This window comes from Myodes glareolus, chromosome 7 (assembly GCF_982192425.1).
Source record: "Myodes glareolus chromosome 7, mMyoGla1.1, whole genome shotgun sequence".
In the NCBI taxonomy this organism is placed as follows: domain Eukaryota; kingdom Metazoa; phylum Chordata; class Mammalia; order Rodentia; family Cricetidae; genus Myodes; species Myodes glareolus.
Window position 1 is genome coordinate 102,664,772 of NC_142032.1, and position 12,381 is coordinate 102,677,152.

Sequence of the window (12,381 nt, forward strand, 5' to 3'; positions counted from 1 at the left end):
ACTGTCTGTAACTCTAGTTTCAGGGGATCTGACATCTTCACATCAACGCACATAAAATAAAGTTAAATACATTTAAAAAAATAAAAATAAAAGAAGTTCAACATCATTCTTAGCCACATACCAAGTTCATGAGACCTTTGCCAAATTGTTTTTTTAAATAACCCAGGACCACCTACCCCAATAGCTGATGACTGCTGTGTTTGCTTTTCTTTTTGGTTTTTCGAGACAGGGTTTCTCTGTGGCTTTGGAGCCTGTCCTGGAACTAGCTCTTGTAAACCAGGCTGGCCTCGAACTCACAGAGATCCTCCTGCCTCTGCCTCCCGAGTGCTGGGATTTAATTCAAAGGTGTGTGCCACCACCGCCTGGCTAATGTTTGTTTGTTTTCCAAGACAGGGTTTCTCTGTGTAGCTCTGACTGTCTTATAACTTGCTGTGTAGACTGGGCTGGCTTTGAACTCATGGAGTTCAAGTTCAGTCTGCCTCTGTCTCCCAAGTGCTGGGATTAAAGGTGTGCTGTGTTTCAAAACAACTGGCTGTTTTCAGTTGAGTGGTAGCGTGCTTGCTTAACAAACACAAGTCCCTTAGTTCAATCCCTTGCAGTACAAACAAGAAAAAATAAAATAAAAATGACATCTCCAGAGCTGGGGTCCCTCCCACAGGACTATGTTAGAGCATGATCTGAGAATTTGACATGAGTCAGCACAAAGGCAAGAAAGCAAGCAAGAAAAAAAACTTAAAATAACAGACTTTTTGAGAAGTGAAAGTTCACTTTTAGCTTGAGTAAGGGCGTAAAAGCTGTAGTCAGGGGAAAACACAGGAAACAAAAAAAAAAACACTTTTATTTCTCCATGTTAAGAATAGACTACACTCTGGGTGACCAATATCATTTAAAGCTTTATACTTCTTAAAATAGAAGTGATCTGAGCCAACACTACTAGAAGGGCAGAGGAAGGACACCTGAGAATCTGTCCTTCCCCAAAGCAGTAAGAACCATGGCAAGTGTTGATGTCAGGTTTTCCAAAACTCTCAAAATCAACCAAAGCTTTCAAAAATGGAAGGAACAGCCTGGTAGTAGTGGCTCACCCCTTTAATCCCAGCACTCGGGAGGCTGGATCTCTGTGAGTTTGAGGCCAGCCTGGTTTACAGAGTGAGTTCCAAGACATCAGGATATTACACAAAAAACCCTGTCTCCAAAAACTGAAAAAAAAAAGTTTTACTATGTTTCATATTATGATATTAATATGAGATCATGAGCCTAGGAAACAAAGGGAAAGATTATGATTTAATAATGAGTGTGTTTAATAATGTGCTGGTTTGTTTTTTGTCACTTTAACACAAGGCAGAGCCATCGGGAAAGAGGGGACTTTATAAAAAGGCCTCTTCTAGACTGGCCTGGGACAAGTCTGTGCGGCTTGATCAATGGTCAGAGTGTGAGGGCCCAGCCCCCGGGAGCAGTCCTGGGCTGCTGGTCCTGGACTGTATGGAAGCAGGCTGAGCAAGCCATAGGTAGCTTTCCTCCATGGTCTCTCTCAGCTTGAGTTCCTGCCCTCAGTCCCTGACTTCCATGATGGAAGATGGACACTGTAAGATGGAATTTATTTATTTCATGTGCACTGGTGTTTTGCCTTCCTGTACGCCTGTGTGTGGGTGTCAGAAGCCCTGGAACTGGAGTTACAGACAGCTGTGAACTGCCATGAGGGTGCTGGGAATTGAGCCCGGGTCGTCTGGAAGAGCAGCCAGTGCTTTCAATGGCTGAGCTGTCCCTCCTACCCCACCAAGTCGTTTTTGGTCATGTGCTTTATCATAGATATAGAAAGAAACTGAGACAGAAATTGGTACCAGGTATTTGTGCTACATACATACATACATACATACATACATACATACATACATACATACTCAGGCTCGCACACACACAACTATATAAAAAATTTTCAAATCTTAAGCAAAAGCAGGCAAGCAGGCTGAATCTCAGTAGGCACAGTGTACCTTGTGTGGCATTTTTACTTTTTTTTTTTTGGAAACTATACATTAGAAGCTTTCAAAATCAACAGTCTCACTAACGCAGCTGTGAAAATCAAGATCATGGCAGCCACTAGAGGGGGCAGAATAGGTTTGGAGCCTCCCCAAAGCCCTGTCTGTAGATCATACTCTTTAATCCATTTGGCTGCCCCCTTAAAAGTCTCATTCATTCCAGGAGTCATGGTCAGTGCATGAAGTCCCTATCTATTGACTAGTTGAACTTGGGAATTAGAGGTCAGCCTGGCGAATATAATGAAATCCTGTCTCAAAATTAGTAGAATAAAATAAGTAAACTTAGCTGCCATTCACAGGACTAGTCCTTATTTGACCCTGCTTGTAGCTCACATGGTGAAAAATTCTATAATGTTTGCACAAACCATCAGCAACAAATTGTTTCACCTTCCAACTGTCAAAGGCAGGAAGAAGGAAAAGGTAAACGTGAGGCTAACCAAAAGACTTAAAGGGAATGAGATGTGTACAGGGCCCTTTGAAAAGCTCTGGAGCATCCCTGGGGATCCAAAAGTTCAGACATTCATTCACTAACCTAAATGTCTAGGAAGGCCTGAGAAGACACTCAGCTTCAGGGACCCTGAGGCTGGATGGCACTGTCAGGAAGAGAAGGCAAAGGCAGAGTCGACTGCCAGACACAGAACAACTGGTCCAGCCAACATGCAGAGCCCTGAGGAAGGGGAAGAAGCTTATGGTTTGAGGCATACAAGGAATTGCCAGTTTGATTATTAGTTGACTTTTTTGTTTGTTTGTTTTTCGAGACAGATTTTCTCTGTGTAACAGCCCTGGCTGTCCTGGAACTCACTCTGTAGATCAGGCTGGCCTCGAACTCACAGAAGTCAGCCTGCCTCTGCCTCCCGAATGCAGAGATTAAAGGTGTGTGCCACCATCGCCCAGCATATTAGTTGACTTCTAAATTAACCAGGCAGAAACTTCACTGAGCACACAGGACAAAGAAAATAGATTTTATAGAATTATTCTATGAAAATCACTAAATAAACAGGCACAACTAGCCAGCAAGGTAGAACATGCCTGAAATCCCAGGAGGCCAAGGCAAGACATCTGAGGCTAGACTGGGCTACTTAATGAGACACTGTCTTGAAATAAAACAAAAAAAGAAACAAAAGCAAAAACTACAAAAATCCCCACATAACAGTCATACACTCTGATTGTGAAAAGAGTTGTCTGATTTACAGAACTACCAAATTACATTATTATTATTTGTTTATTTATTTAATTTTTATAATGCTTGTAAAAAAATATGAAGACCTAAATCCCATTCCTAGATATAAAGAAAAACATGGGTACGGTGGTGAAGGCTTACAGCCCTAGCACTGGGGAGGCGGAGACAGCTCCACCCCCTTGATGAGCTCCGGGAGTTCATTTTGAAACAGTTTCATTAAGTTTCCCATGCTTGCCTTGAATTTATAGGCAACCTATACTGGCCTTGAACTTGTGATCCTCCTGCCTCAGCCTCTGAGTTGCTGTGATAACAGGCGTGTGCCTCCAGGTCTAGTTCTAGAGTATCCGTTCTGCAGGATGCAAAGGCTAGGGAGATTGGGCTCCAAAGTGACTCGAATGGCCACTAACGACCAAAGTAGTTTTAAAGGGTTAAGATGGGGGAGAAAGATGGCTTATGTTAAGAGCACTTGCTGCTCGTGCAGAAGTCTCGGTTGGATCACCAGCATCGACGAATTAGTTCACAACCATCTCTCACTCCAGTTCTGGGGATCCCATACCCTCTTCTGGTCTCCAAGGGCAAAATACTCATAGACATAAAATAAGAATAAACAGTCAGGTGGTAACGGCATATTATAACAACAACAACAATAAATCTAAGCCAGGATTGGTGGCACATGCCTTTAATCTCAGCACTCAGGAGGCAGAGGAAGGCAGACCTCTGCAAGTTCGAGGCTAACCTGGTCTACAGAGTGAGCTTCAGGACAACCAAAGATACATAGAGAAACCCCGTCTCAAAAAACAAACAAACAAGCAAACAAAAAATCTATAAAAATGGTTAAGAAAGACAATTTAAGTTTTTCTGTATAGGGGGGAAAATCTGTCAGCTTCTACCTGTGTCCACTCTCAACTTAAGCTGACAGAAATCATGCCTATGAAGGATGTGCCAGGCTTTTACATGTATAATTCTCAAAATGTTTTGTGGCGCCAATTACAGCCTGGTAAGGTCTAGGGACTCCCGAAAGCTTTGAAAGGGGTGGATTTCTCGCAGGGCCCTATTGGCATGATCTTACAGCCTGGTTTCTTCTCAGCCGGGGTTTAGCACCAAAGCCAGCCTTGTCCTAAGAAGCACCTGCAGTATGTACAAACTTCGGATTCCCTCAGGGATGGGCAGTGGTCCAGGTATTGGTGGATGTTGAGTGTGTGAAGTACAGAAAGGAGGCTGGGGAGAGGCTTCCACAGTCACAAGTACCTCCTGTTTTTCATAGGACTAGAGTTTGGTTTCTAGCAGTCATTTAGGGTGACCCAGCTCCAGTGGATCTCATGCTGTCTTCTGCTCTTTGTGGATACCCACATACACGGGGCACATATATAAGTAAAAACAAAAACATACTTTTTTAAAAAGAAAGGCCAGGTAGTGGTGATGCACGCCTTTAATCCCAGCACTTGGGAGGCAGAGGCAGGCAGATCTCTGTGAGTTCGAGGCCGGCCTGGTCTACAGAGAGAGTTCCAGGATAGCCAGGGCTGTTACACAGAGAAACCCTGTCTCGAAAAAACAAAACGGGGAAACAAAAGTAGAGATGAATGAAAACAGCAGAGACTAGATGATGGACTCAGGAGCCCTGAAGAGGGTGGGGTTTGCAAGAGAAGGAAGAACGGAAGTGATGGGCATATTTCATTTTGTGTTTACCAAAGCATTTATCCTCCGTGCTCGGCTGCGGACAAAGACTGTGGGGACCGCCCAGGCTCTGAGCTGTTGCTAGCCTAGGGTCAGGCCAACGTGGACACTCCTCTGTGTGCTCCCAGAAGGCAAGGACATTCAGGTAAGATATTCCAAGTGGGAAGGATGACAAGGACATTGGGGGACTGGGCGGTTTGTTCAAAGAAGGGACCTATCTCTGTCTGCAAGAGTGCTCTCACCCCCATGGGCACCTGCACCCACATGTGCATCTCCACACGCAGATACACTTGCCTACTTATAATTAAAATAAAAATAAATCTAAAATCTCTGGCCTGGGAATGTAGCTCAGTGGAAGAGCATTTTTAAGTATTTTAGTATTTTTAAGGCTCTAGGGTCCGTGACTACATGACTAGTTCTACAGAAAGGAAAATAAAGTAAGAAAAGAAGGCAAGTGTGGTGGCATGTACCTGACCGGGAGCAGTGGATGAGTGATGAACTCTGTGAGCTCCAGGCCAGCTTGGTCTGCATAGCAAGTTCACGGCCACCTACAGCTACACAGAGACCCTGTCTTAAAAAAAAAAAAAAAAAGAACAAGAAGAGGCTAGAGAGACAGTTCAGTGGTTAAGAGCACTGATAGATCTTGCAGAGGACCCAGATTCAATTCCCAGCACCCACATGATAGCTCACACCTGTCTGTAACCTCCTATTCCAGAGGATCTGACACTCTTACACAGACATACATGCAGGCAAAACACTAATGCACATAAAAAAATTATTAAGAAAAAGAACAAGAAAGGAAACTGAGAGAAAGAAAGGAAAAAGAAAACAGAGATAGATCATTCTGGCTTTTGTGAGGAAGGTGAATGACTCAAAGAAGAAACTGGAGGGAAAACTTGTCCCTTGAAGGTAGAGCCTTGGGAGGTAAGCTGCAGAGACGGCAAGGGGAAGGGGCTGGTCTCCTGCAGCAACCCTTAGGTGCTCCACAGAGGGAGCCCTGAAGGAGAAGATCTGCCAGGGTGAGGTGAAGGCGGGAGGGAGCAGAGAAGGGATCATCGTGTTCCCCAGGTTCTTCCTATGACCCCAAGTGTTAGTTGAGTTGGCTCTAACAAGGGGATGTTTATGTAAGTATGTGTGTGTGTATGCATGTATGTGTTTTTAAAATCCAAATCTTTAACAATGCCTCCCGTTTATGGATCCACTGAATGTGTTTGAGGACGTATGCACATGGGAGCCGGTTCTTTACTGCTATCACAGGGATTGAACTCAGGTCAATTTGGTAGCAAGTGCCTTTACACACATTTCACCTTGTCAGCCCCAAGAGAGACTTTTACACTGTCCCTCGGCTTAGGTCATTACTTTGGGGTGGGGGAGTTACCACTATGTAGCCCAGACTGACCTAAACCCCACAATTCCTCTGCCTCATCCCCCTCTTCAATATATGAGGATTATAGGTATGTCCTGCCAATTGCAGCTGAATTTGTTCTGTGTGTTTTCTTTGAGAGCTTAGCAAGGGTCTGGTGCGTTTGCCGCAGAAGCTGGGTCAGGCTAGGGTGCAGGGCTTTTGGAGAACAGGGAAGGAAAATAGGAAAGCAAAGCTTTAGAAAGCTCCATTCTTTCCCTTTCTGTGCCCTCTGACCAAACACCATCCTGCAGGGTATGTCACTTGATCCTACTGCCAATCTGGAGAACTCGGCAGGGCTGGGTCACCATCTCCCCCAGGGCTAACAGGATTTCTAGTCTGACATGATGACCCAGCTGACACAGGCTGAGTGCAGAGAACTAGCTTGTGACAGGATGAAGGATCTGTGTGTCCTGGCCTTTCTCAAGGTAGCAAGCATTCAGGGACCTGAACACTGAACTACATGTCAAAGAGTCCGGAAAGAAGATGGGGGCATGGGGCATCACATTTCTTCCAGCCTGGGAAGCCCAGCTTCTTTTATAAACCTCCTGTGCCATGGGGTCAGAGAGCATTCTTGGTGATCTTTGTTCCAGGCTTAGGGAGCCTCAGGGTCCAAGTGGTGAAGGAGCAGGGTCTGACCTTACCTTTCACTGTAGGGACAGAGAGTCTGAGGTGGGGAAGGAATGAGACACGCCCACAGGGAACAAGGGGGTGTCTACGTCTCCCTAACCATAGCTCCCTCTGCACAGACAGAAAGACATGGCCTACAAACAGACACCAGTGCTGCTTTTGGTCTGCATAGCCACCACATGCAGTGCCCGGGACAGAGCAGACCTGCTCAACACCTGCATGGATGCCAAGCACCACAAGACAAGGCCAGGCCCTGAGGACAAGCTGCATGACCAGGTTCTGATGAGCATAGTGTCATCAGGGAGGAGGAAGTCAGGGTGGGTGTGGTGAGCAGCCAGACCCCCCAACACACACTCTGAGCTGCTGCTGGACTGCTGGAGATGGAGGTGATGTGGTGGAGCCGGGAAAGCAGTGTGGTGCTTTTCTGAGGCTCTCCAAAGAGGACACGGTGGTGGCTATGGTACACTGTTCTTTTGAGCTTCTACCTAGAGGACATGCGATGATAATGTCTGGACGCTCAAATTAGAGTCCATGGAAGCACAGAAGTCAGTCACCCAGCCCTCTGGCAGGGTTCGGGGAGGACTAGGGAGAGAGCTGCTTTAGAAATCTGGAGGGTGAGAAACCACGGGAGAGATGGTTTCTACCCTCAGTAGCCAGAGGGCCAAACACAGAAGTGGGAAGGCCCTCTATGAGAGCCACAGGTGTGGACTGCTATTCACACCATTTATAAACATTTATGCTAACAGTTGGAAATTCAGTGTGGCCTTTTTGTAACAAAAATGTTTAAATACTCTTTTATATTCTGGAAAGAAATTTAAAGTTAGGGGCTGGAGAGATGGCTCAGAGGTTAAGAGAGCATTGCCTGCTCTTCCAGAGGTCCTGAGTTCAATTCCCAGCAACCACATGGTGGCTCACAACCATCTGTAATGGGGTCTGGTGCCCTCTTCTGGCCTGCAGGCGCACACACACAGACAGAATATTGTATACATAATAAATAAATAAATAAATAAATATTAAAAAAAAAAGAAAGAAATTTAAAGTTAAAAACAAATACAAAAACGTGGCCAGGTGAGGTGGCACACAGTTTTAAGCCCAACACTCAGGAGGCAGAGACTAGAAGATCTCTATATGTTCAAGGCTAGCCTGGTCTACAGAGCTCCAAGGCAGCCAAAAGTAGAGTGAGACCTTGCCTCAAAAACAAGCAAGCAAAAAAAAAAAAACTTATTTATATTTATTTATTTTGACAGTTTATTTTATTATTGATTGCTATGTCTATCCCAGGAGCACTGGGATATGTCTATCCTAGGACTATATGTTAATATTTTTATATAGTAATTATTTTATTATTAATATATACTAATACAGATTAGTATATGTATAACAGTATTGATGTGTATCTATTCTATATAGTTTGAACACAGGACTGGAGAGATGACTCAGCAGTTGAGAGTACTTACTGCTGCTGTGGAAGACTGGATTGAAGAATGTAACTTCCAGCATGCACAAGGCAGCTCAAAACTACCTATAACTCCAGTTCCAGATTTGATGCCCTCTTCTGATTTGCTCATACATACATGTAGCACACACATGAAATTTAAAAAAATAGTAAAGAACCCATCAGAGCACAGAGTATGATATTCGACCTTTATTACATGTATTTACTATGTGTGTATGTGTGGCATGCTTGCCCATGGAAGCGCACATACATGCATAGCACATGTGAGGAAGTCAAAGGACAAGTTGCAGGAGTCAGTTCTCTCGGTCATGTATGTCCTGGGGACTGAACTCTGGTCCTTAGACTTGGCAGCAGTCGCCTTCTCTACTCACCAAGCTATCTCATTGGCCTGCTTTGTTTTTGTTTTCTTTTTAAAATGAACAAATGTAAAGGCTGGAGCTCACTGTGCAGACCAGGCTGCCAGGATGGCCTCGAACTCACAGAGAGCCACCTGCCTCTACCTCCAGAGTGCTGGGATTAAAGACGTGCACCAACACCACCTAGATTTTTTGTTTTTGAGATAGTCTCATCCATGTTGTCTAGGTTGGTCTTGAATTCATGATCGTCCCTCCTCAGCCTCCTGAATGTTGGGATTACAGGCATGTTGCCAATATGCCCAGATGAAAAGAGTTTTTGTTTGTTAGTTTGATTTTTCGAGACAGGGTTTCTCTGTAGCTTTGGAGCCTGTCCTGGAACTAGCTCTTGTAGACCAGGCTGGCCTCAAACTCAGAGATTCACCTGCCTCTGCCTCCCGAGTGCTGGGATTAAAGGTGTGTGCCACCACTGCCCGGCTTTGTTTTTTTGAAAAGAGTTTTTATAAAGTGTGAGGTGCTATATAAATGAGAACTATTATCTCAAAGACAACGCTCCTCTAGTTTCGACATCATATTATGGTAACTGAATCTCCCTGGAGAAGGGAAGAGAGGGGCCTCTGTGGGAAGTGTTCACAGAACAGCGTATCTGGGGCAAGGAAGTGAGGACCAAGTGAAGCACGGCTGGACGCTTACATGGAATACAGAGTAGGTACAGAGACTCAGCCCTGCGTTTTCCCCACTAGTGTACTCCATGGCAGAGAAATGCCTGCTGCTCAGCCAACACCAGCCAGGAGATACACAGAGACAGCTCCCGTCTGTACAACTTCAACTGGGATCACTGTGGCAAGATGACCCCTGCCTGCAAGCGGCACTTCATCCAAGACACCTGTCTGTATGAGTGCTCCCCCAACCTGGGGCCTTGGATTCAGCAGGTAATGGGAACTTCCCTCACACACGTCAGGAGGGCACCCTTGGACTCAGTTTCTTTACAGCTATAGCTGCCAGCATCCCCTCTACCCAGGTGGACCAGAGCTGGCGTAAAGAGCGTTTCCTGGATGTTCCCTTGTGCAAAGAGGACTGTCAGGAGTGGTGGGAAGCCTGTCGCAACTCATTTACCTGCAAGACAGACTGGCATAAAGGCTGGGACTGGACCTCAGGTAAGGGCCACAGGGTCAGATGGAGTTAGGGTGTGGAAAAAGGAGATTAAAGACTTTGGACCCTCGGGCTGAAGGCCTGTGCCCACCGTGATTCTGCTGCAGGCATTAACAAGTGCCCGGGCACCGCAGCCTGCCGCACGTTTCAGCACTACTTCCCCACACCAGCGAGCCTCTGTGAGGGTCTCTGGAGCCACTCCTACAAGGTCAGCAACTACAGCAGAGGGAGCGGCCGCTGCATCCAGATGTGGTTCGACCCAGCCCAGGGCAATCCCAATGAGGAGGTGGCGGCATTCTATGCTTCCCTTGTGATGGCTGGGGCTGTTCCCCGGTCAGTGGTGCCTCTTGTGCCCAGCCTGGCGCCAGTGCTGTCATTCTGGCTCCTTGGCTGAGGTCAGTCTTCTCTATCAAGAATGAGGAAGTCCTAAGCCTGCGTCCATCTCACTTCTCTGCCGTCCAGTCCCTGCTCCACGATGGGGCTCAGGCTTCCTTCAACAGTCATTTCTAATAAATCTGTGACACATCTAGGTCTAATGAATTGTAGTCATTGTGAGTTTGTGGGTGGGTGGGGACAGATCCTTTGGGGTCAGAGCAAATAGAATGTTTGAATGCCCCTTGTCACTATATAAAAGCTCGTAGTTAGTTCCCTCCTCCCAGAAGGTAGATGAACTAAGTGTCTATGCATTAGTAGTCTGTAGGAATCTAGTTGTTTCTGGGGCCCCAAGTGAGAGGCAGATCCAGGGTTTCCTATTTATATAGTTCCCAAACATTATCCCCTCATGGGCTGAGACTGTAACTCAGTTGGAAGAGTGTTTGTCTCGCATTCAGAAGCCCTAGGTTCTATCCTAAAGGGTGTTAGCATAGGCCTGCAATCCCAGCACTTGGGAGAAGGTAGGAGGATAAGAAGCTCAGTCTCATCGCTGTCTACATGGAGAATTTGAGGCCAATATGGGATATAAGAAACATTGTCTCCAGGCTGGAGAGATGGCTCAACAGTTAAGAGCACTAGTTGCTCTTCCAGAGGACCTTAGTTCAGTTCCCAGCAACCACATGGTGGCTCACAACCACCTGTAATGAGGTCTGATGCCCTCTTCTGGCCTGCAGGCATACATGCAGGCAGAACCCTGTATACATAATAAATTAAAAAAGAGAGAGAGACACTGTCTCCAACAAAATAAAAACACACCTCCCTATTCCCACCATGTGTCTGCTTATCTCCGTACTCCGCTTACGATGGGAAAACTGGAAATAGGAAGAGGGACGTGATGTAGATAGACTGGGCCTGGGTTCCCCGGAAGAGGAAGAGAGTCCGTTAGGAACCCGACTGAGGATACAGAGGAAATGCAAGTTTGCATTTGGCCCAGTGCTGTGTCCTGCAGATGATGCTGAAGGTAGAAACCCTTTTCAGGCTTCCCTGAGGCAGAAGCAGCTCTGTCTTTTGTTTAAATTGCATTTCTGTTTATTCTGGGTGTGTGCACGTGTGTGTGGCTGCATGGGTGCCTTGACACAGCTACAAAGTCAGGACAACATGCAGGAGCTCTCTCCTGCCAACACGTGGCTCCCTGGGATTCAACTCAAGTCTCCTGATTTGGCAAAAGCACCTTTACCCGCTAAGCTGTCTCATCCCAAAGACCCAATCTTTAGCAGCCTGTTCTCGTGGGGGCTGTAGATATTGATTTTGGAGGGTTGTTACAGCATTTTTCTCTTCCTCCTTGTTCTTTCTTTCTTTGAAGCCAGATCTTCTATGTAGCCTTGGGTGGCTGGAACTCTAGACCAAGAAAGCTGCTTATAAGAGATAGAGTAGGGTAGAGATAGGGAGAGATCTTGCTTCTGCCTCCTGAGGGTCAGGATTATAGACATAGACACCTCCAGGATCTGAGCTTGAGTTGATTTCTGGGTCTCCTGTGCCCTCTCTTCCTCCCGTGGGAACTTCTCTAACTCCACATCCCTACCACAGTTACCCTCTGTGAGGTACAGATCTGAGACCAATACATCAGTTGTTGGGGCTAGAGCCCAAATTTCAGATCCATAGTCTAGGTCTCTGGCCATAACACCAGGGTGCCCCTTACAGGAGGCACACCTAAATTCCTCACGGGAAAAGGGGCAGGAGGAGTTGGATACAGATTGGAGGATGAGTGTTGTTATTTAAGCCCTGGCAGGACCAGAGAAACAGGTAGGTGGGTAGAGGATCTCTGCTGTTGTATTAATCTGGTCAGGAAGGCCCCCACAGGCCTCCTCTTCACGTCGTCCAGGCTTTGTTCCAGCTGGGTTAAGCCGATACACCTTCGAAACAGAGGAAACTCCACAGGGCTGACCCCAGGCTGGGTCAACAGGTTCAATTTACCAAAGCGAAAGTACTCTCCTAGATTAAAGGGAAGATCCGGCAGTCTCCCGGGAGTTGGTGGCTGAAGACGACCGGCTGGAGGCCTGCGCCTTTAAGGAACTAGGGGGCAGAGGGGCGGGGCAGGAAGAGAAATCCCGGGAGAGACTCCGCCACCG

General features: G+C 46.4%; 1 protein-coding gene across 2 annotated transcripts; it reads left to right on the forward strand.

The window, feature by feature from the left end:
* The first annotated feature begins 4,900 nt into the window (after nucleotides 1-4,900).
* Folr2 (folate receptor beta) lies at nucleotides 4,901-10,416 on the forward strand. Of its 2 annotated transcripts, none has more exons than XM_048429499.3 (5): nucleotides 4,901-5,032; nucleotides 7,039-7,195; nucleotides 9,472-9,660; nucleotides 9,750-9,885; nucleotides 9,988-10,416. In XM_048429499.3, the coding sequence occupies exons 2-5, from the start codon at nucleotides 7,049-7,051 to the stop codon at nucleotides 10,272-10,274; spliced, it is 759 nt and encodes a 252-aa protein (XP_048285456.3). In that variant the 5' UTR covers nucleotides 4,901-5,032; nucleotides 7,039-7,048; the 3' UTR covers nucleotides 10,275-10,416. The 2 variants fall into 2 exon arrangements, with proteins under 2 accessions (XP_048285456.3, XP_087764774.1); XM_087908648.1 differs by having other exon boundaries at nucleotides 4,907-5,032; nucleotides 7,043-7,195.
* Nucleotides 10,417-12,381: the final 1,965 nt, after the last annotated feature.

Coding starts and splice junctions, on each gene's coding strand:
- Folr2 (XM_048429499.3), top strand. CDS start 7,049: ATGGCCTACAAACAGACACCAGTGCTGCTTTTGGTCTGCATAGCCACC. Junction 7,196..9,471: donor AGGACAAGCTGCATGACCAG/GTTCTGATGAGC, acceptor TTTCCCCACTAG/TGTACTCCATGGCAGAGAAA. Junction 9,886..9,987: donor AGGCTGGGACTGGACCTCAG/GTAAGGGCCACA, acceptor ATTCTGCTGCAG/GCATTAACAAGTGCCCGGGC.